The sequence below is a fragment of the Ochotona curzoniae genome, unplaced genomic scaffold (assembly GCF_017591425.1).
Source record: "Ochotona curzoniae isolate NIBS_2020 unplaced genomic scaffold, NIBS_Ocur_1.0 contig_3819, whole genome shotgun sequence".
Taxonomy (NCBI): domain Eukaryota; kingdom Metazoa; phylum Chordata; class Mammalia; order Lagomorpha; family Ochotonidae; genus Ochotona; species Ochotona curzoniae.
The window spans coordinates 56,973,286-56,997,827 of NW_024466004.1; the positions used below are offsets into that span (position 1 = coordinate 56,973,286).

The 24,542-nt window shown below is 46.6% G+C and overlaps 1 protein-coding gene across 1 annotated transcript in view; it reads left to right on the plus strand.

The window, feature by feature from the left end:
• LOC121158655 overlaps positions 1-24,542 on the plus strand; it is a 161,605-nt gene that overhangs the window by 124,421 nt on the left and 12,642 nt on the right. The window contains 8 exon segments of the mRNA XM_040983523.1: positions 7,266-7,375; positions 14,156-14,305; positions 15,004-15,057; positions 15,937-16,104; positions 18,803-18,955; positions 19,179-19,310; positions 20,508-20,660; positions 21,400-21,609. Of these exon segments, the coding sequence (XP_040839457.1) occupies positions 7,266-7,375; positions 14,156-14,305; positions 15,004-15,057; positions 15,937-16,104; positions 18,803-18,955; positions 19,179-19,310; positions 20,508-20,660; positions 21,400-21,609 (1,130 nt within the window).

Here is a 24,542-nt window from a genome sequence, read left to right on the forward strand (position 1 = left end):
CTAAATTGTGTATGAAAAAGGTAATTTTGAAAAGATCGGATAAAAGTGAAAAAAAAAGAAATACTGATTTTGCGTTTTCATGTTCCTTAAATTCTCTCTAAAAACAAACACAACTAGAATTGGTTGCGCATGCACACCATATCATGGTTTATGAAAAATGGTCCAGACTTCTGTTAGCAGATATATCCAAAGAAAACATGATTGGCAAGTGTCTGGAAAATTGGGTGCTTTGACATTAAGTTAAATGGTTAAGATAATACAGGTCCCTTACAGAGCATTCTCTAGTTTAACTGACTTTTCTTTTTAATTTGTTTATTGGAAAGTCAGATATACAGAGAGGATGAAAGACAGAGAGGAAGATCTTTCATCCGATGATTCACTCCCCAAGTGACCGCAACGGCTGGAGCTGTGCTGATCTGAAGCCAGGAGCAAGGCAAGGACTTCAGCCACTAGGCTACCATGCCAGGCCCTACTTTAACTGACTTTTTGGACTCATAAACTAAATCTCAATCTTGATAGACTTGGGAGAATTTTTATAATGCATTTCTAGGTGTAATGGAGTTTTAGTATTTTTTTTTTAAGAAAAGTTTATTTATTTGAAAGAATTATATAAACAAGAAGAAGGAGAAAACTCTATCCACTGGTTCACTTCCCAAATGACTGCAATTGGCTGGGGGCTGGCCTAGACTGAAACCAGTAGCCTGGAACCGCATCTGTGTTTCCCACATGGATGTGGGGGCCCAAGCACTTGGACCATCCTCTACTGCCTTTCTAGGTGTATTAGCAGGGAACTGGATCAGAAGTGGAGCAGACAGGACTCAAAACTGGTGCTGCGTGGGGTAGCAGTGTTGCAGTGGGTGACATAACTTGCTGTACCAAGGCACTGCCCACTCGAGAAAGGTTTTGTTTTTGTAAAAATAAGTTTGGCCAACTTAGGTAACATTTAGGCCCTCCCTTGAGGTGAACTTCAGAGCTGTAACTTACTGTGTATGATGTATCTCCAAGGTGAAAAGAATAAGTCATGTTTCTTGCAGTAATTTGACTACACAACCCCTCGCTCCCTTGGGGGGACATTTATTATGAACTCAAGAAACTTGTGTCTTGGGGAGGCATCTGAAAACCCAGGAGTGCAAGACACTGACGTACACTGGTTGGGGTTCTGGTTGCTGTGGTGAGCAACCTTGATTGGCAGTTGGCTGCCTTCAGGTTTCAGTTCTGCTGTGGCTTGGAACCCAGGGACCCCTCAGGCACGGAGAGCAAGTGCTTGTTAGGGAAATGAGATGTTACCCAGCCCAGAGATCCTTCCTAGAGGGAGGAGGTTGGATTGGGGGCAGGCTGCTCACGGCAGAAGGGAGGAAAAGTCAAGTGGCCTGCAAACCGTGAGGGTGAGAGCAGAATCCTCAGGCAACCTCCAGTGTGCTGCCTGCCCCTTGTTTCCAACAAAGCCACAGCTTCACGTTAAAGGAGCCATACCCACTACCTGCTCCCATCCTGCCTCTACACACACACACACACACACACACACACACACACACACACACACACACACACACAATGGTCACATCTGGGAACAGCCAAGAATCACACACACCAGCCACATTAAGGGACAACTGAGAATCCCATTCTCCCAGGCTCTCCCAGCAGCTGCTTGCAGATGCACCTGTCTGCACCTGAGCCAGTGAAGAATCTGCCCAGTGCTCTGATGAAACATTTTCCCTTTTGGCTTGGCCTGGAGCTAACCCCCAAACTGGATCCGGGGAGTATTGCCAGGTTAGGGGCCCTGCACTGGAGATATGTGACAGACGTGGGCCTCATTAGGCCCCTCTGTGAGTCAGACACCATCTCCTATCGAGCCCTGGGAAAGGCATAAAGCTTCTTCTTCAGAAAACTGCTTGTGGGAGTCTGTAAGATTAAACATCTGAAGAAGTGTGGGCTTCTGGCTGCTTTCCCCTTCACCCAGCTGTGACGGTGGCTGTGGGTCTTCCCACATTGATTTCCTAAAGAGAAAACAAAACCAGACTCATGAGTCTATTACAGAGAGCAACCAATCCTACAAATGTGGAGTCTCCAATGCCAGCTGATGCAACGGAAGAGTGCGTACGATGTGGCTCCAGCTCCATCATAGCCGCGTGGCTAGGCTGTCGGTGGTGCCTCGGCTTCCTCTTGTGTGCTTGCTGAATGTCTACTCAAAAACCAGAGCACACTGAGTAGGAAGTCTCTCCAAAATGAGAAGCTGCTGGGATGGGGAATCAGCTAGCAGGTGTTCTGGCTTTTGGCTAGCTGCCCCATCGCAGGAGAGGGAGCTAGATGGGGCTTGACCCCTACTTCCCCGGTCATAGCACTCTGCTTTTCAAGACTTTCCTGGGGAGTAAGCCTGATTCACCTAGTTCTTCCCAACGTGATGTACACTCTCACGTGCTTCAGCTGTTCCCTGCTGCAGACAGGGAGTATCTAAAACAGTGCACTGTCCTGCATGGCCACATTGTTTTTAAGTTTGATTTTAGTAAATAATAAGTAAAAAATTTAAAATACTGATTATTCATTTATTTGAAAGGCAACAAAAAATTTGGAACCCATGCAAAAACTTTGTGAAAATTGTGTACCATGACAACAAGATGCATGGATTTCCAAATCTTGTTGCACTAAAATAAACTTTTTTTAATTGTTTTATTTTTATTGACATGACTGATTGCTATTCTGTGCACTTAATTAAAACTGATTGTGATGACTTTTCATTTGTTTACATATGTTGCTTCAGTCTTCTCAGAGGAAGGTAATGAGAAAACTGGAGGGGGAAGCATTGGTCCACTGACCTATTTCATGACAACTCCAAAAATAGTCACTTACCCCACTGACTTCTCAGTCCTGTCCACCGCAGGGTGCGTAACTGCTGTAGGGCTGCCCCAGCAGTACAGCCAGCTGGCCCCTCACATCAACATGCTTTTCATTGCAACATGCGGGCTTGACACTGTGCTCGGGAGGGGTTTGATGCTGGGGAGGAAGGGGAGGTTCCCGCCACCCCAGTTGCAGCTCACTGCTGCACACTGCCTGCAGGGCCCTGATACTATGCAGGTTCATGGGTTTCATCCAATATAAAGTAAGTTAGAAAGGAAGAGGTAAAGCTGATAGGACACTGTTCTGCTTACAAAAAGTGCCCTCCTACAAGGTCGTCAACCATGCAGGGTGGCCAGCTGCAGTAAACCTTTTATTTCTTCAAAATGCTGCTTCTCCCAACAGAACTTCATGTTCTCTTCCTTACAGACAGGAACTCCTTTACAGTCCAATTGCAGTTCTGTTTGCCCCAGAATAGGCACAAAATTCAGGGCAACTGTTGCCTAGTGTTCTTCTGGCCAGTTCCTACATCTCCATTTCATGATGATCTTTTTATGTGTTAACAGTCCTACATATTCACCAGTGATGTTCCCATCAAACATTTGGAATTTACCTCCCTTTTCAGCTTCTAATACAGCAGAAGATTTAGAAAACTTTTGCACCAATTCCTTCACAGTGAAGATGCTGTACAGCTGCTCCACGGACGCGTCAAACTTTTAATTCCAGTGTTTTCAGACAAAACATATGCAGCCATTTTTGTATACAATGTATAATGTTGCCACCATGGGCTCTCTTGCCCACTGTTTTGCCACCTATCTATCGCCTCTTTTATGTATTAGTTGCATGTATGAATATGGAAAGATTTTATTTGTTACGTATATTCTTTATCATATAGTAGTTCACTTAGTAACTACTAAGCACCTACTATGTCAGATGACTATCTTTAGCAGGTGATAAATAATGGGCACTTAACATAAATAGGAAAACAATGGAGTAAGGAGGTTGATGTGGCACACACCATAGTTTAATTAGAGTGAGGAGGTTAAGCCACAGAGTTAGCAATGTTTCCAACAAAGGTTTGAAGAAGAGGAGAAATTTAGCCGTGAGGCCATATGGGGTATTCTAGAAAGAATAAGAGCCTGTCTAAAGGCCATGACCAGATAGCATGCCTGCCATGTTTAAGAAACAGCAAAGACTCAGGCACAGCTGATAGAGAAAGAGTGTGGGGAAGGGCAGAAGGTGAGGTCAGGGAGAGTGGGGTGGAGGGAGAACAGACCACGCAAGGCACTGAAAGCAATGGGGAGCCCAGTTTAGACAGAGTGACATTTTCTGGCTGCTGGGTTGAGAGTGGGCCATGAGCAAAGACGAGAGCAAGGATGGACAGGATGCTTTGGAGGCTGTGCAGTGATCCGAGTAAAGATGGTGATGTAGACAAGATTAGCAGTAGAAGAAACTAGCATTGGCCAGCTTCCAGGTGTATTCTGAAGGAGGCACTAATGGGTGTTGAAGAAGAGAGGGATCAAGATACAGATTTACGTGTGTGTGTGTGTAAGTATATATATACACATATTTTATATGTATATATATATTTTTTTACCTGCACCAATAGGAGAAGAAAACTCCCATCAGCTGAGATGGATGGCCTGTAGGTAAAGCCAGTTGCAATGCAGGGGGTTGGGAGGAGGCAGAAAGTGGCCATTTGATTATGCACAGGTAAAGACTTACATGCCATCTAGACATCTAAGAGATGTGGTCAGTACACAAATGGGATAAAAGGACTCTAAAGTGTCCATGAAAGATGCATGTTACCAAAAAGACTTAAAAAAGATTAACTTTTTTTGTACCTGAATAAGCTAGTGTTTTAGTTCCCCCTTTCCAAGAACATTTCAAAGTCCCCTTGTGTCTAGCTGTGACAGGAAGGGAAGTGAGGGAAGAGAATAGACAGACCAAGGAGGTGGGGCAAGAAGTGAGCTCTGGGACAGTCTGATGACAAAAGCTGGAGGAGGGGCAAGGGGGAACCAGCAGAAGAGACCCAGAAGAAGCAGACACTGAGGTGGGAGGACAACCAGGACATGGTGATGTCTCAAGTCTACTGGAGAAAGTGACAAATGAATGTGAAACGCTGTTAGCAAGTGTAATTACTTGTCATCGTGTGGAAATTGCTGATATTTATGACAAAACTCGCTTCAGTAGAGTGGAGGGGGTGAATATAAGGTGAGTGGGTTTAAGAAGGCATCTGAGTGTTCCTGAGCCAGCATTGCACATGAGCTCTGTTCCCGCCTCAGCTGCTCTACCTTCAATCCTTATTCCAGTGCACCTGAGAAAGCAGCAGAAGACCCAAGTACTTGGGGTCCCAGCTACCCATGCGGGAGACCCAGATGAAGCCCCAAGGCTCTTGACATGGCTTGTGCAAATGGTTGTAGCCATTTATGGAATGAACCGACTGATGGAAGATCTCTCCTCTTTCAGTCTCTGCCTCTCTGTAACTTTGCCTTTCGAATAATATAAATAAATCTCTTTAAAAAAAATCAAAGAAGGAATCTGAGATAAGTTGAAGACAGTGTAATTGTAGATGTCTCTTCCTGGGAGTTGAGCTTTTAAAAAATGAAAGCACACGAGGCCGCAGGTGGTGGGGGAGGGGGTTCTGAGAAAAATAACAGGTGCGTTGTGAAAGCCTTAGGTGTATATGAAACTGTACCACAAAATTCAAAAATTCAAAATAAAAATATAACAAAAAAATAAAGGCTTAGGAGGGTAGGTGGGAATAATGACATCGAAGAAAGAGGAAGTTTTGGAACCATGACTGTGAGTGGACTTGAGAGCCTCCCTCTTGACCATATTTGTATAAAATATATCATTGAATACCCACTGTTTTTTCCCTTGTCTCTTTTATACTTAGCAATCGACAGCTTTTTTCCTACCAGCAGCCGGAGGAATCCTTCTTCTCTTTCTTCCAGCTGCATGCTCTTGTGTTGGTTATATGGCCAGATGCTAAGCAGCAGACACACAGCTGTTGCTGCCATAAGCAAAGTTACAGATGACTCTTTCCCATGTCTGTTATGTTTTGCTCTATCTTTGTTTTGAGTTAAAAATTCATAGGCCACCTCTCAGTTCTTAACATTTATTTTTAAAAAATTATTTTTTTAAATGTATTTGAAAGGCAGAGTGGGGCCCGAGTGCCAAAATCCTCGTGTTGAATGTGTCGGGATCCCATTATGGGAGCCAGTTCTAATCCCAGCAGCTCCACTTCCCATCCAGCTCCCTGCTTGTGGCCTAGAAAGGCAATCGAGGACAGCCCAAAGCCTTGGGACCCTGCACTCACGTGGGAAACCTAGAGGAAATTCCTGGCTCCTGGCTTCAGATTGGATCAGCACCGGCTGTTGCAGTCACTTGGGGAGTAAATCATCAGAAGCAAGATCTTCCTCTGTTTCTCCTTCTCGCTCCGACCAGCAAAGCCAGTAACATGGACAGGGAGAGGGTCTGGGGATAAAGCACCGACAGGGGACCAATGATGGTAGAAGTCTCTGGGAAGTCTCCCTTTATTGCTCCCTCACCTCTGCTTATATACTCTTCCCCCCAACACACACATCCTCATTTAGCCAGGAAATTGGATACTGCTCAGTCTAGTTAATCTAGGTGTTTTTAGTCACAAGCCCAGTTCTTGTTCCTGCTCAGTCCAAGGAACACTAATCAGCTCCTTAGCCCACAACACCTCCTCTCTGTATATCTGATTTTGAAATAAAAATAAATAATAAATCTTAAAGAAAGAAAGAGTGACAGTGAGAGACCTGCCATCTGTTGATTCACTTCTTACAGTGACCAGATCTGAGTCAAACTGAAACCAGGAGCTTCTTCTGATTCTCCCACATGGATGCAAACTTGAACCATCCTCCACCTTTTTCCAGGTGTATCAGCAGGGAGCTGGATTGGAAGTGGAGCAGCCAGAACACAGACCAGCGCCCGTGCGGGATGCCAGCCCTGCAAGCAGTGACTGCCGGTCTCACCCCCCATGTCAGCTCCTGTTAACATTTCTAACACGTGACGCCATCTTCTCACTTCCAGATTTTCCCCTCTACTTAAAATTACTAAATATTTACATGATTTTTTTTCCCTGTGGCATTTGTAGACAAATATATCTTCATTTATTTTGGAAAGCTGTGTTAAACCAAAATAATTATTCAGACGCATGCGTAGGCTTAAGGAAAATAGATGTTGTGTAGGCTCAATACTAACATTCAGTTTGGGGGGGTTTTAGCGATGACATCTCATTGGAGATTGCTGCGTGTTCAGTCGGCTTCTGGATCCTCAGCTCCCTCCCTGAGTCCATTGTGCCTTTAAAGTAACACTTGTGCTGCGTCCCGAGGAGCTGCCATTCCCCATCTACCAGTGATTGTTCTGTACTTTTGTGGTGCTAGTATGGCTTTTCTCCCTAGATCTCTGGAAACACCAAGGCATGAGAGAACACTTTCCCATCTCCAGACCACAAATAGTTGAAAAATTTGTACAGCGATTAATGCAGAACTGCAAAGACAGTGGGCCAGAGGTAGGTATGAGCCATTTGTCAAGCCGGTTTTGCTTTTCATTTCTTCACAGCAATCCAAATAAAGACTACTTTTGTGTTTAACCTATCTCCTAATACTTCCCTTACTCCCCAAGAATGATGAGGGGAATACTGAGGCCGAACCCCAACAAGTAATGATTTGTTCTTTTCTTTTTGGAAAAAGACTGACTCCTTGTAAGGATCTGAGTAAGCAGCACACCTTTGTTGACTGATTACAAATGTGGTTAGTGTTTTAAAGTCACCCTAGAGAGTATTACTGAGGAAGTCAGTTTTTAGAAAAATTTCCTGTTGTTGATTTATTAGTATAAAACATTGACAAAACAAAAACCTAAAAGCCTATAATATCACTACCTATAAAATATTCTCTAAGTATCCAATATGGTAAGAAAAAAAATAAGAAAGGAAGAAAGGAAGAAAGGAAGAAAGGAAGAAAGAAAGAAAGAAAGAAAGAAAGAAAGAAAGAAAGAAAGAAAGAAAAGCACAGAAAGATAACATTCTCTCCCTTCTATAAGTCAAGTTGTCTTCAGCAAGGAAACCAGCAAAACAGTTTTTCTGAGTGTGATCTTTCAGAAAAAAAAATTTAAAATCTACATCAATTCCTTATAATAATATATGTAGCAATAGTACGTATATCATACATGAACACATACATATACACAGTCCTTGGAATTTTTTAAGATTTATTTCCATTTGTTTGCAAGCAGAAGTTGAGGAAGAATGAAAGAGACAGTGAGAGAGGAGAGAGAGAAATCTTCCATCCACTGGTTCACTCCCCAGATGGCTACAACAGCCAGGGCTGTACTAAGCCAAAGTGAGGAGCTAGGAGCTTCTTCCAGTTCTTCCATATAGGTGGCAGGGGCCCAAGTACTTGAGTCATCTTCTGCATTAGCAGGGAGCCGGACTGGGAGTGGAGCAACCAGGACATGAACTGGTGCCCAGATAGGATGCTGGCATTGCAGGTGGTAGCTTTCCTGGCTGCACAGGCCCCCAGTCCTTGCCAAAAGGAATTTGCTGGAAAGGCAGGAAGATTGGTAGATGTGACTATTTTGACAAAACAGAGCTTTTAGGATCACTAAGTGGTTTAAGGGCAGGCACTATGGTGCAGCAGGTTAATCCAACACACCAGACACCTGCGTGCTAAATCTGGGTGCCTGGGATTCACTCTTGCCTGTGCTTCTGATGAAGCTTCCTGCTAATGCACACCCTCAGGTGGCAAGTGAGGTTGGAATTGGAAGTGGATATAGGCCTCGAATGCAGGCTCTCAGACATGGAATGTAGGCATCCAAAGCAGCGTCCTTACCACTGTGTCCAACACCTGCTCCAAATAAATCACTTTTTAATGTGAGTGTACCAAAAGCCTATTATCTAGTTAATGCTGCTAACACTAATAGACCAGGCATGAAACACCCAGAAAGAACTATAGAGCTTCCTCAGGATGCTCCACCAATGTGGATGGGACACACATGTGAATGTGATGGGATAGATAGTTCATAGACTTTCTTCCTAGCCAGTGGCTCCTTGGTAGGATTAGAATTCTTTGACTCATTGTGGGGAAATAAAAATTCTTTTCAAATAAAATTTGTGAAAGATTTATTAATTGTTCAGAAAAAGTGACAGAAATCTTCTATGCACTGGTTCACTCCCCAAATGGTCACAACCACCAAGGCTGGGTGAACCCAAAACCAGGAGTGCAGAACTCCATCTGGGTTTCCATGTGGGTACAGGGACCCAAGCACCTGAGCTGTCCTCTGCTGCCTTCCCAGGTGCGTTAGCAGGGAGCTGGATCCAAAGTGGAGCAGCCAGCCTTGAAGTAGAGCTTATAAGGGATGCTAGTTTCACTTACTGTGCCACAACACTGATACCAACCCAATTCTCCTTGGCCCCATGTTGGTTTCCAGTGATTTTGCTTGGTTCTAGGAATTTTGCTTGGTTCTAGGTTCAGCCTTTCCTAATCAGTGCTAAAACCTTGCTGAAAATTTCTTGCCAAACACACTAGCCTGAAATTAGAGACTGCTCTTACAAATTAGAACCTTAATCATTTATACTGTGAGTTGCAGGACCCTTTTCCTTCATCCAGTGAGTGTTTACAGATTTCCTGCTCCCCCCCCCCAGCACTTTACTAAAGACAATAAGAATAAACAGTCCTTGCCCTCAACTCCTGGAGACAGTTAAGTGAACCTGCCATGTCAGAAAACAGGCAGTTGGCATGCTCAAGGAGCACGCCCAGAGCATGTGAGACACAACCCAGGTAGAGGTCAGGAAATAGGGAGGGTTTCCTGGAGGAGGTGTTTTTGGAGCCTGGTCGCAAATCCCAAGAGTTGACCAGGTGACAAGAGGCAAGGGAGAGCTGGCAGAGTAAGTAGGGTTCACAGCAGGACCCTGTAAAGGAGGTTGACATGCTGGGCTAGATGCTGAATGAATGGTGGCATAAGGCATTATATCCCAGCCTCCGTAGGAAGTCACTGGAATGTTGTTATCTGCACAGGCTGCATCCTCAAACACTCGTGTACACACATGTGATCCTGGGGATATCAAGTAGAACATACATGCAAGTGCACGCTTGCTCCCAGCAGGCCACAGAGCTGACTTCTGCCAGAACAAGGTCTGGTGCTTATGTTGTTCCCAACTCTGGCCTTCTGGGGCTCTTCTGGCCATAGCTGCCCATCACATCCAGGTTGGGCTTGGTGATGGACTTGAGGCAGTGCAAGGCAGTGCTGTTGCCAGACAAAACCAGGTCGGGGTTTGACTTTGGGGTTGGGCTGGAGACCCAGGCAGAGGAAGTACATTCACGCTGCACCTGACACAGGCAGAGATGACATTTGTAGTGACTGGAGAAGGCAGCAGCAAGTGGTCAAGTGATCTTCATGAAATAAAATACTGTGGGAGAGCCCGTGGCAGGTTTGTGCTGGCAGAAGCCACTAGGGCTTGAATGAGCAATAGGCAACGATGGGTTACTCCAGATGCTGCTTCCAAGAGGCCAAAGGTGCCGCTTCCAAGACCCAAACTCATCTGGGCGGGGCAAGGGGGCATGAGGGCAGGGAGGGTGTGCGGAAAGGTCGTGGGAAAGCTGCTTAAAGCCCCCTGCCCCCTCACTAATCAAGCACAGCTTCCCATCACTCCACCCTAGCCTCCTGTACCTGCTTTGCTCACCCTCTCCCGTTCCCTCCATCTCATATGCAGTCTCCATTCGGGGAGCCTCAGCAGAGGTGCTTGGGGAGAAGGTTGACCACTTCTTCCTCCTGCTGTCACACAGACACACCAGAGTCACCTTGGCTCAGGCAGCAAGCAGAAAGCCTCTGTGTAGCTCCTGTAGATTCAAGGGGTCCATGGTGACCTCGGTGTGGGAAGTGCTGACCCTTCTGGTAGGATGTTAGGAGGCACTTGAGGCCAGGACTGGGTGCAGTCAGGGGACTGAGGTGGGCTGGCTGACTCTGGGAGGGTGCTGGGCCCAAGACAAAGGTCATGGGTCACACCTTGCTGGCCTCTGATATGATGTTGTGACTTCTCCTGACTTCAAGCTTTCATCACAGCCAGATCAGGATGGGTTGTGTTGGTTATCACTAAATCCACATGGCCTGGCCCTGTGACTACATAAGAGTCAAGGTCAGGCAGCAAGAGCTCTGTGATTCTTGGCCTTGGGTCAGTAGCAGCTGAATTACGGCTGACATTGGCTCACTTTTCAGGATCTGGGGGCTCTGCCCTAATCCCACTCCCACTGAAGGGGTCCCTTGAAGAAGGCCCTGGGTGTGGAAGCTGCAGAAGGCTGAGCTGTCTGCCTAGCTGCCGTGTGCATGGAAGATGCCACTGGAGCAGAAGTATCTCCTTGCTGATTGTGGGGCTTGAGGCAGAATTACAGCCTGCCAAGCTGATCTTGTTGATGACTTTATAAAAAGCAGGACAATCTTTTAATGAAAAGATGCACTTATTTTTATATGTTTGTAGGTAATTATTTGAATCCTACTGAGGGGGACAGTCAAAAAAGGTGGTGGAAAATAGCATTACAAAGATAACACGAGGTGCAGAAGGCATTTGGTGTGGCTGTGAAGCCATCACTCGAGACATGTGTGTCCCAGGTGGAAGTGTCTGGGTTTGCCTCTTGGCTCTATCTGTGAGTCCAGCCTCCTCTGATGCCTTAGGGAGCTCCTGGTTCCTAGTTACAGCCTTCCCTAGCCCTGGCTGCCATGGGCATTTGGGGAGCGAACCAATAGCTGCTCGCTTGCTCTCTCTCTCTGTTCCAAATAAACACGACTTTCAAATAACTTCGTAAAGGAATAACACAAATGTTCTATGATCTTTTGGAAACATCCCCTCACCCCCATGATGATTCTGTACCAGAAAAGAAAATGACATTCTAGAAAAAACAGACTCATATGATTTTTTTTAGCTTTGTTTATTTTTATTGTAAATCCAGATATACAGAGAAAAGGAGATACAGAGAGAAAGATCTCCTGTGCACTGCTTCACTTCCTAAGTGGCCACAACAGCCAGAGCTGAGCCAATCCAAAGCCAGGAGCCAGGAGCTTCTTTTGGGTCTCCCACTTAGGTACAGGATCCTAAGGCTTTAAGCCATCTTTGGATTGCCTTCCCAGGCCACAGCAGGTTGCTGGATGGGAAGTGGAGTAGCTGGACATGAACCAGCCCCCATATGGGATCCCAGCAGATGCAAAGCAAGGATTTAGCCATTAGGTAATCACACCAGGTCCCACACCCATACTCTTACCACTCATGAATAAACACTGCTGTCATTTCAACATAGTTCCTCACAAATTTTATCACCTGTTTTTAAAATTGCTGATTTTATTTTTAACTGAAAGGCATATTTACAGAGAGAAGGAGAAAAAGATCTCCCATGTGCTGGTTCACTTCCTAAATGGTCGCAACAGCCAGAGCTGGGCCAATCCAGGAGTCAAGAACTTCCTCTGGGTCTCTTTTGTGAGTGTGCAAGGTCCCAAGGACTTCGGCCATCCTCCTGTACCTTCCCAGGTCACAAGCAGAGAGCTAATGGGAAGTGGAGTAGCCAGGACACAAACTGGAGCGCATATGGGATGCTGGTGCTTAAAGATGTAGGATAAGCCAGCTGAGCCACAGCACTGGCCCTTGCATACAGTTTTTAATATTTGCTAAAAATAAATTCCTGGAAGTACAATTAACTGGGGCAAAAAGCACGAAAGTGTAGAATGCTTGCAATGGCTTCCCTAGCCCTTCCTCTCCCCAGAATCCTCCCCCTCACCCCCAGCCACAGTGGGTGACTCAGCACTGTCATTCCATTGGCAGCTGCACCCAGTCCTGCTGCTGCTCACCATCTCACTCACTTGGCCTCCCTCACTTGCCTGGAAACCCATTGTCAGCATGCCCTGTGGTCAGCGAGGTGCTGAGGTTGCACAGACAGGACTGTGGTCTTCCTGGGAGTTCCACCTCAGCTGACAAGCACAGCCTGACCTCTCCAGCAGGGTTGCAAGTGACCCGGAAACTGCCCAGCCCTGGAAGAAAGTATCACATAGTTGATGCCAGAGTGCAGGCCTAATCTTGGACTTGGCAATGTGCAATCCCAGATATGGTTCCTGATCCAGAAGTGCACGGGTCCTTGTTGGGTAGAACTGCCCAGCCTTGAAGGAATGGTCTTCCCTGTGCTTTAAGGATCACCTGTTCCCAGGGTAGGCTCAGTGTCTAGAGAGAGTGATATTGCCTGAGTGAGGTATGTGGTGATTGGAGACAGAGCCGGGAGAATTCATTCATTGCTACTGGGAGTAGAGGAGGAGCTTGAAGAGGGGCCCCTGCAGGATGGCCTCCCAGATTTCGGATTACTCCTCTCAAGCCCTCCTCCAGCACTGCCCTGCCCTGCCCTGCAAGATGTGTCCTCTCAGATCTGACCCACCTTCCAGAACATGCTCCAGGTGTGTAGGAGCCTGGAATTCTGAGTCTACCAGACCACGAGCTGACCTCCCAGGCTACCATGTGGGTGTAACTGAAGTTGGACAGGACCCAGAGGTGGGAAGATAAGGGGATCACATAGTAAATTCTGGCTCCAGGACCAGCTCTGTGCAGGTCACCACACCACGGGGTAGAACTCAGAGTACACTTAGGAGGGATGAATTCACGGGACAGTGTTGTGGTGAAGCAGGTAGAGCTGCCACTAGCAGAGCTGGTATCCTGCATGGGTGCCAGCTTGAGTTGTGCCAGCTCCCTGTTAATGCTCCTGGGAAAGCAGTGGAGACCAGTGCTTGAGCCCCTGTACTCACAATGGAGACCAGGAAAATCTCCTGACTCCTGGCTTTGACCTGACCCAGCCATGGTAATTGTGGCCATTTGGGGAATGAACCAGTGGTAGGAAGATCTCTCTCTCTCTCACTCTCTCTTTATTTTCACTCTTTTTCTCTCTGTGTAACTTTGCTTTTCAAATAAATAAAAGGAAATCTTTCTTTAAAAAGAATAGAATAACAAGTTCAAACCAGGTTACTTTGAAGGTCCATCTCTCAAGATAGAAGAATCAAGGCTTGAATTTCAATGGCTAGGTCAGTGGATGTATAATGTTTAAATATTTATACCTTGTCCACAGGTCTCCACAAGTGTTCTGACCCCTGGCCTTGTAAATGTGCAAAGCAGAGCTGAAGGAGGGGTGGGGCTTGCGAGGCCAGAGCTGACCTCACTGGGTGGACAGGACACGGAAGCATGTTTGTGAGCCAAGGCTCCATGTGTCCTGTAGCCTGGCCTGGCGGGGCTACTGGGCTGAACCTGCTGGGAGTCAGGCCTCTGTCTTTTCAGATCACGTTCAGAAAGGACCACCTCAAGGCCTGCCTCCTTTCCCTGGGTTGTGACGTGATGGTGAGAGAGCGCAGCAGCTTCGAGACCTACTCCATGTGCTGCGAGCAGCTGCTACAGCACACAAGGCAGAGGCTGCACCAGAAGGAACAGGTGGGATCACAGAGAAGAGAATCGCAGGGGGGCCTGCAGGTACACAGGGAGGCCCTAGGGTCTGCTCAGAGGAGTCAAGAAAGGCAGTACTTAAGCCAGACTTGACATGGACTGATACATTCCAAACTGCTCTTCCCATTGGCTCCCTTTCTGGGCTCTGGAAGTCCCAGCTGCAAAAGGCTCATCCTCAATTGGGTCCTGCAGTTTAACCATGCCAGAGATGAGCAGCTGAGAGGCTGGGCCATGCAGGAAAGCCTTGTTGTAGCTGACTTTCATGCCCTGGGCACCTTATGCTGCTCCTGGTCCAACACAGAATCCAGAATCTTTGAGTAAACATTACCTTTGGGATGCACTTGTAGGTAAGTCTCCCAGGTAACACTTCCTGAAATTGACATCCCCTGCCAGGGCCAGGGAAGGTAGAGGGGAATCTAGGAGTTGCTACAGGGACCCTGGGTCACACTCTGCTTTGAAACAGACTGCATCAGAGGTTCTATGTCACTGTAGTTTATACCTGAGAAAGAACTAGTCAAAAAGATCAAATGATGCATGAATGCATCAAGTAGTGAGTGAGGCTTGGGTCTGCCCCTCCTGACTCCCCCCACCACACACACCTGTCACTGAGTCCTCCACTTGAGCACATGCAGCTGAGCCACCTTTGGAAGAGGACGCACTTACATTCCATGCCTTGTCCTCCCCAGGAGTTAGATGTCCTGCAGAGAAGACAACATCCACCCAAAGACAGAGCCGCTCAGGTAGGTCCATGACCACTGGCGCTGAGCGTTATCTGCTCATGCTACCTGACAAAGTCCAGGAAAGTCTTCTTGCTGAAACCCCCCAGGGCTGTGCTTCCATTCCCTAGGAGTTCCATTCCTCCACTTCTGGTGAACAATGTTCATTTCCTGGGAGCAGTGACCACTTTCTGTGAGTTCCTGTGAGTGGTCTCCTTACCAGGTTTTTCTGTCTTCAATTGTCTTTTGTTTTTCTACGATTTCCTAGTATTGGGGTGTTTGCTGTTTTTGTTTTTGGTTATTTTGGAAGGGGAGTGTGGTTGTTTTCTTTGGAGGCCAGTTGACATGCATGTAGGAATTCCTAATTTGTTTTATGTATATATAGAAATAGAAATACATATATACAAATGAACGAGCCTACTTCCAAAAGCTCCTGGAATAGAGTTAAGAGGGAAGTTTACAGACAAGCACTTGGCATACCCACATCCCATATCAGAATGCTTGGGCTGGAGTCCCAGGTCCACTCCCAATTCCAGCCTCATGCTAACGAAACACCCTTGGGAGCAACAGGCAATGGCTCAAGTAGTTGGGTCCTTGCCATCCACATGGGAAACCTGAGTTGAGCTCCTGGCTCCCGACTTTGTCTGGCCCATCTCTAGCTATGGCTGGGATCTGAGGAGTGAATCAGTGTGTAATCTCCCTCTCTCTCCTTTCTCCCTCTCTTTCTGTCTCTCTGCTTTATCAAATAAATTCAAAATCAGTGATACATTTTAAAACTAAATTTATTCTGGTTCGAAAGAGTTTTTCTGAAATCCAACTTTTTTCTTGCTAAATATACAATTTCCATGAACATTCTGAAGTCCCCTGGTGTGTTTGTATTGATTGATTGATTTCTGCTGCCAGCTGGCTGAACTCAGTCATGAGATCATCATGGAACTCACTGCTCTGAGAGCCCAACTCACAGACATGGAAGAAGAGAATCTGAATCTCAATACACGGATTAGAAAAGAAGTCCAGGAAGAGTACGGAGCCTTGGTCCACGCTTTGTTTGTGACCTGTTTACATATCAAAGTAAGTGTCCTGTGCCAGTCATGTGGGCAGCCTGGTGGCTGGGCCCCCAGGGATCAGTGGACACACCACACTTGGTAACCCAAGGTGCTTGGGCCCCAGGATTTTCAGATCAGCTTTCACTGCAGTGGGAGCCTCAGCCACGGCTTGCTGCTATGACTTTCCCCTAGAGGACTTTGACTTTTGGACCACGTGAGAAGTTTATGTTTAATGCTCTACTACCAGATGGCATTGTAGCCAGCTCCTTTATGTTGAGAGAAAGGGGGTTTGTGCTCAAAATTCCCCACAGCTGTTGTCCCTGTTTTGTCTGAATGTGACTCTCCAAATGGGGTAGGAAGTGGCAGGCACCAGCTGAGAGCTTGCTGGGCAGGCTCTGAGCATGAATCTGTTCTCAGACATTTTTGTAATACCCACCAGATTTGGGCTCACATTGAGTGCTAGGGAGCAGCTGGCCTATGCATGCAGATCCCTCAGAAAGCAAAGTGACAATGAATGATGATGACACCAACAATGAATGTTAGATTCCCCAGGCCAATGACAGGCTTTGGGAAAGCCTGGTCCAATTGCCCTGCTGGTGTGAATTTCAGCACTAACCTACCATGCAAGATTGTAGCTTTTCCCACCTCTGCCTCCTCTTCCCTGCTATGGTAGGATACACCCCAGAGCCTATCTCTAAGTACCTCCTTATTTCACCCTTGAGAGCTCCACAGTAGTCTCTAGAGTTAGGCACATTCTGCTATTCCCTATTCCCATGCCTTGGGCATGGTCATTCCAGATGGAATTGGAGATTTCCTCTTACTTGCCAAGCACAAGTGTTTGCAAATGTAAAAGATCAAAGCCAAAAATCCACTCACTCAGCCTAGTGTTGCAGGAGAGGGGCGAACAGAGAACGAAAAAGATTTTGGCAAGCAATTGGGCATGAGGTAATTGAGAAATGTATAAAGTTCCTTTTAGCTTCTGTTGGGTTCCTAGGTAAATAAGTAGATGCTCAACTTCCCTGGCTAACAGAATCCCACCAAGACTCTTAAGGTAGGGGATCCGCGTTCTCCTCCAGGGCCCCTGTCAGGTGCTGAGTGGCAGCAGCTGGCTTCCTGCTATGGCACTATCTTCCCGCAGTGGTGCCTGCCTCTCACCTCAAGGACCCTGAGCATCTTAGCTCAGGCTCCCTGAACTACTACCATATCCTGGGTAGCTTAAACGGCAGACATTTTCTCCTGGTTCCAGATGCTGCAAGTCTGAGACCGAGGTGCCCATGCCATGGTCCATTGCAAGTGGCCACCTTCTTGCTATGTCATTACATATGGCAGAGGAAAAAAGAATAGCTCTCTTTTTTAAAGATTTATTTTATTTTCATTACAAAGTCAGATATAGAGAGAGGAGGAGAGACAGAGAGGAAGATCTCCCATCTGGTGATTCACTCCCCAAGTGACCACAACAGCCAGTGCTGCACCAGTCCGAAGCCAGGAGCCAGGAACTTCCTCTAGGTCTCTAGGTCTCCCACGTGAGTGCAGGGTCCCAAGGCTTTGGGCCGCCCTCAACCACTTTCCCAGGCCATAAGCAGGGAGCTGGATGGGAAGTGGAGCTGCCGGGACTAAAACCAGCGCCCATATGGGATCCTGGAGCGTTCAAGGCGAGGACTTTAGCTGCTAGGCCACACCGTCAGGCCTTTTGCCTCTTACTTTTTAAAAGATGTATTTATTTATTTATTTTATTTGAAAGATTCACAGGGAGGCGAGACAAAGAAAGAGGATCTTCTGTCCTCTAGTTCATCCCCAAAGGACCAAAGTAATCAGAGTCGAGCTGATCTAACGCTAGGAGCCAGGAGCTTCTTCCTGGTCTCCCCATAGGTGAAGGAGCCCAAGGGCCAGAGCCATCTTCCACTGCCCTCACAGGCCACAAGCAGGGAGCTGGATCAAAGTGAAGCAGCTGGGATACAAACTGACACCTAAATGAGATGCCAGTGCCACAAGCCACCCCACCTCTTTACCCATTCGTATATGTCCAATCTCAGTGGCATAGAACCTACCCTTATGCCTTTATTTCAATTACCTGCTGGAGATCCTGTGTCCCTGGTTACTGTCACAGTGTGGACATATGGATTTGGGGGTGGGCAGAGATGGCACAGTGCATAGCACTGGATCCACTATTATACCTGTCATTATCAGCCATTAGCCAAAAGCTATGGAGGACAGGATGTTTCCTGGTGAGTGTTTTGCTATAGCCCATGGAAAAAGACAGCCAACCTGAATCCTTCCTGTGCTTTATCTCTGTTTATTGGGCTCTTGGTAGTGGTTCATCCATAGTGTCTGGTCTGGCCTGATTCTGCTTGGATTTAAGCTGGCAAGAATAATTCTTGAATTAGCTTTCAGTGATCCTCGCCAGGGGACATCTCTGCCTATAATCTCTTCACCGCCCTACTCACTGCTCTAACAGTGAATGGACTCCCCTGGCTATTGGCAAGCAAGGCTTCATCTGGGATGGAGGGGTTCCCAAAGATAAAGGAGACTCCCTGGACTCAAGACAATGATCAAGGGGTTCCTAGTGGGGTTTCCAAACAATTTGTGTCATAGTCATTTATCTGGGGGTGGGGAGAATGATATTTTAATGTAAAAATCTCTGCTAAGAGGTTTTTTGTCCCCCAACCCCCACCCTGATTGTGGTCTTTCACGCCAGCCAGATGACTTGAATCTGTGCTTTGCAGGAGACACTGGATAAGAATCAGTTTCATCTGATCCAGGAAGTGTACAAGCTCATCAGCCAAGTGAGAGCAGAAAGGATCGACAGGCTGAAGGAACTCAAGAAAAACTGGGGCTCCACCAGGACAGATGAAGGCATGAAAGAGAATGCAGCCCAAGTACAGGACTTGACAGTGCCATGGGGTTAGGCCAGCGCTACCCTCTCTAGGCACCCCTTGAACATTCCAGTTGGCATTCCCCTTAGAAAGCCTGGCCACAAGCATGTGGAAGGGATGCTGGGAGTCACTGTTCAACCGTGTCCTCTGCCGTTGGGATTTGCACCCACCCTGGCAGAAGCATGGGGTGGGGTGGCCTCTTCTGAAAGTCAAACCTTCTTGTCAGGAGCAGCTGCTAGCCTCTGAGCAGGACAACTGCCGCTTGGCCGCGTTGGTGTGCAAAGTGAGGAACCTGGATCGCTGGAGGCTGGCCGGGCAGCAGGCACGCTTCCAGGGCCAGCTGAGCTGGGCGGAGAAGGTGAGCATGAGGCTGGGTTGGGAGGGACCTCATGGTTGCCTGCAGCTGCTAACACTGGTGACTGTCCAGTGACAGGTGGTAGGATCAAGCATCTGATCCTGATCTGGCATCTTCCTGGAAGCAGGCAATGGCAGGGCCTGAGGAGAAAACAAGGGAAAAAAAAGGCAGAAACATCTGGTCAGGGAGATCAGAGCATGGAGCATTAGAGAAGTGAGGAAATGGATGTGAAGTGCTTGAGGATGCTTTTGTCAGATGCTTTTGCATCTTGCACTAAATGATATGAAGAAAGGGAAGTAACAAAACAGGTGAAAAGTCTGCTGCAAAGCAAAAACGAAACAAGAGCCCACACTGAAAGTGGCTTGGCAACTTTCACTTACTGTTTGTAAAACATCTTTACTTACTCAGATCCTTTGCATTTTTCTTTTGTCCAATAGAATAAAATATATATATTTATGGTTTGGAAATCAGACACAGTGAGATAGGCAGATAGAGAGCTCCCATTCCCTGGTTCACTCTCCTCACAAAAGCCTATAGAAGGACAGGACTGGGCCAGGCTGAAGCCAAAAGCTGAAACCTAGCTTACTGGCAGGAACCCAAGTACTTGAGTCATCACCATGGCCTTCTCAAGTTATATGTGGGAGGAAGCTGAAGCCAGGAGCCAAACATAGGCTACACATGCAGGTGCTTCAACATGGGATACAGAGTCTGAACACCCTGCCCTGTCATGCTGCTCTTAAAATCAAGGAAGCACTGACCAGCAGGTGCACTGTTCTACCAAAAGCTATGAAGGAAATGGGGTTAGGCCCTGTGGCTCATCTGTTGTCTGGGGTGTCTGAATTTCCTATTTAAATATTGACTACTTGATGCTCCTGATCAACCTGCCCACTAATGCATACCCAGGAGGCAGCAGATGAGGCAGCTCCAAAACACAAGTTTCTGGCATTCAATGGGGAAGCCCAGATAGAGTTCCTGGTTCCTGGTTTTAGTTTGGCCTGACCCCCATTGTTGGACATATTTGGAGAGTGAACCAGTAGATAGAAAATATCTCTTACCTACTGTCTTTCAAAGAAATACATGTTTTTAAAATATATATCAAGCAGAATGGATAAAGCAATGGCTTAGACACTACCTGTGAAAATATGGAACCCACGGGAAGGACACTCAATGCCTCTCTTCCTATGCTTTGGATACTTACAGGAATCTGTGCAAAGTAAGAAAGAGTGTCTGAACACCAAACTGATGGCAGAACAAGAAGCAGCTTTGTTTCGTCAAGAGTTACAGGGTCTCAGGCAGGCCCTGGCCAGGGCTCAGGATGACAACACCAGGATGTGCAAACAGCAGGACAAGCAGGTACTCAGGCCTCAGAGCCTCAGCTTCCTCATCAAGAACATATTCTGCAGAGCCCTGCAAAGCTGAGGGCAGCTGCTAGGAGTGGTGCTGTGGCTGCTTGAGATACTGTCCTGGGAGGCGCGTAGTCCAGCCAAGAAAAGACAGCGCTGACTTCAGCATCCCTGCTCTGGCCTTTGCAGCAGATGCCTAGGGCAGTGGCTCAAAAGCTGGTTGCTCCTTCCTTTATTTAAATAAGATGATAAACATTATTCATCAGCAAAACCACTATGAATCACTGTGTGTATGTGTGCATGTGTGTGTCTTTTGACCAAAGCTATCTTAGGATCTAACTCTGTAGCTTATACACAGGCCCCCTCATGGTGCATGCACGCTTTCCAGGGACAGCTGCCATCGGTGCAGTGTTTCCTAGCAGTGGGAAGGAATCCCCAAGTGGGATCTTGGGGTCTTTTCCCTGATGATCCCTGCTAAGTAACACTTAGTTACTGCTCAATAGGGAATGGCAACAAAGTAAAGGTGCATGGGCATGGCCTTGTGATGGTCTTGCTGTGAGCTCCTGGGAGACAGAGAGTCAACTCAATGTGGAGTTCAGAGACCATCTCATGCCATGCCTGAGCCCTGCTGGAGGATGGCAACTTCCTCTCCTGCTCTATGCAGAGAGGAAACACTGGAGCATGAGCACACAATCACTCTCTCTCTCTCTCTCTCCCTCTCTCACACACACACACCTTTCCCTGCACAGGCTCGCTTGCTGAAGGAGCAGGAACACCGAGTGACCCAAGAAGCTCTCAGTCAGCAGCAGCTAGAGACCACAAAAGCTGGCAGCATGCAGAAGCTCCTGGAAGATGTAGGGCGCAAGGAACAGCAGGTACAGCTTCTCACCCACGAGGCAGAGAGGACCCGGAGACTGGGCCAGCTGCAGCAGAAGGAGATGAAGCGAGAACTCTACCAGGTAAACACTGGCCAGCTGGGCTGCCCCTGCCTCTTTCCTGTCACTCCCAGGGCCTGCAGGTGCACTGGGAAATGGCTGCTCCAGGACAGCTCATCCCCCTGAAAGCTCAAATGTTCCCCTGCTTCTCACCCACTTGAAAGCCTTGTTTCCATCCAGCTCCCATCTCTGTCCAGGATCCTTTAGGAAATCCTCGCAGTAATCTGTGGAAATAGCCAATGTAACGCCTGTTGTAAGAGGATTTTATGCTGAGAACTGCAGAGGCAAAAACAAAACACAAAAGGTCTATTTTTTGTTAAATAGGCTTTACAACAAAAGTGAAAGAGATGAACTATTCTAATGTAGATATAGATGCCAATAGAGCAGAGCACAGAATGTAATTCAATGAGAAAGGAAGGAGCCAGAGAGCACCGTGGCACACAGTTTAAACCGCCTTCTGATACATTACTAGTTCACCTGTTTGAATCCTGGCTGCTCCACTTCTGATCTAACTTCCTGTTATCATGCCTAAGAAAGCAATGGGGGGAGGGAAGGATTATGTGTTTGGGGCCCTGCCATCTACGTGGGGGACCCCGGTGGAGTTACAGACGCGTGGTTTTAATGTGGTCCAGACCCATAAATGATAATTAAACCTTAATACAATAAATAAATTATTAATGCATAAGCAAATAAACTGTAAAAAAAATTAAAAACAGTGCTTTACAAAGCAGGCACTTCACACATACGCCTTGGGTGAAAAAATCATCTGCTTTATTCTCCAGATAGAGACTGAAAAGTGATTGGAAAGTGAAGTGAAATTATTGATTAAGTGCTGCAAGTGCTCAAGGAGATCAATAGGAAGACTTATGCAAAAAACAAATCATGAAATAAGGTTAGACTGAAGGACTGCAAAGAAAAGATTTCTGGAGAAACAAAGTACATGAGTAACTTTAAAACAAAATTCAAATTCCACATATATTGCCTGAAAAGCCAAATACAGTATCCCTGAAACTGCAAGGCGAACTTGACACTGACACCCGGTCTGTAATTTGACTTTTCTAAAACTACAATGAAGAGGGAGGTCGGCAGCTGTGCCTCTCCAAAGTTTTCTCCAGTTAACAGTTGATTATTTATTTAGTGGTAGAAATTGTCGTGGTAGTACAACAAATATGCTGCGATATCACGTTTAGTTTTCTACTGTGTGTTTAAAAACACTGGCTCAAAAAATAAAAATAAAAAATAAAAACATTGGCTCTTTCTAAATTACCCCTCCAGCTCTCTTGACAACTATGTAGCTTGAATAGTCTTACCCACTTTCCTGTAGCCCTTGAACCTTTTTACCCTAATTAACTATGTAAAGATTGTCAATAAAAAAAAAACTGAAAAAAAATAAACGCAGAATGACAAAAAAAAAAAAAAAGAAATCTCAGAGGAAGGAAACATTTTGTAAACAATGTACTTTCCATTGGTAAAGTGATAAATTAAATCAAAGTGAAAAAAAAAACTGTGTAGCTTGGCTTACCTGTCCCCAACATCTATGCTGCCAACAACAGCTTCCAATGCCAACTGAATTCTAAGACTTACATATTTGTTTATTTGAAAGGCAGAGAGACAGAAAGAGGAGAGAGATCTTCCATCTGCTGGTTCATTCCCTAAATGTCTGCAATAACCAGGATCCAGGAAACTCCATCTGGGTCTCCCACATAGATGGTAGGAAACCAAGTTCTTGGATCCTCTTATGTGTGCCATTTTCCTAGGCACATTAGCAGGAAGCTGAGTACGAAGTGGACCCAACTCCAATTGCCACTTTAATATGAGATGCTGGTATTGCTTTCTAAAAATCAGTCCTAATTCATTCCTGGAAGAGTACTATCTGACCTGAGGCAGCCTCTGTGGTGTCCTTTCCTGCCCCTCTCATTGTGTGACCTTGGGCCAAGACCATGGCCCCTCTGGTCTTTATTTTCCTTGTCAGTGCCATGGAGACAATGAAACTGCTTCGTTGAATGAGGCAATTAGAATAAAGCATTTATGATGGGCCTGATCAATAGCTCCCAATTAACGTGGACTTCCAGGAATAAAGGAAGCCAAGCCTTGGAAACAGGAAGACAAATAGACGTGAACTGGAATCCTGGCTCGGCCACCATCTGGTTGTGTAATCTTAGGCAGGTCGCTGGCTCCCATCCATGGGAAATGAGAGTTCTATACAAATCACTCTGGGCCCGAACTCCGGACCTGGACACAGGGTGTTGAAATGTAAGCTACACTGACGGAAAGCACCCCCGACCCACCCACCCACAAGGCTGTGGTCACAGCTGTGAGTGTGGAGGGAGCTTCTATTTGGGTCTACACAACATGCGAAGGATTTAAAACATCTGTTGCTGCATTTTGCAGACCAGCATGTGTAGTCACTTCCTGGGCTGCCGTAACAGATAACCACAAGCAGGAGAGCTTAAAGCAACAGAATTTGTGTTCTTTTGCAAGTTCAGAAAGCCAGGAGTCTGGACTAGAGGTCTTGGCAAGGCTGATTCCTTTAGAAAGGCACCGAAGAGGGATCAGCTCTTACCTTCTGGAAGCTTCTGGCCCTCCTCGGTGTCTCTCGACTTGTGGTTTCAGCATTCCACTCTGCCCCCTTATCCTATCCTCTGCTCTCCTGAATGACACTCACCATTGCCCTGATACCTGTGACTTCAGCCTGGTGTCATTATATTTGTAGTGGTCTGATCATTCAGGTCACATTCTGAGAGCTAATTTGGACATGTGTCTTGGCACAGGAAGTACCATTTGACCCTCCAGAGTATATACTGAAAAATACTTTTGAGATGATACATTCACAAATTAGAAATGCCCCTGATCTGTGCAGACGGCACCTGCTTTGAATCCAGCGTCCTTGTGGCAGAGGCTCTACGCCCTGGAACCAGGGACAGACAGGCTCCACGGGGCTTCCTTGGGGGCACAGG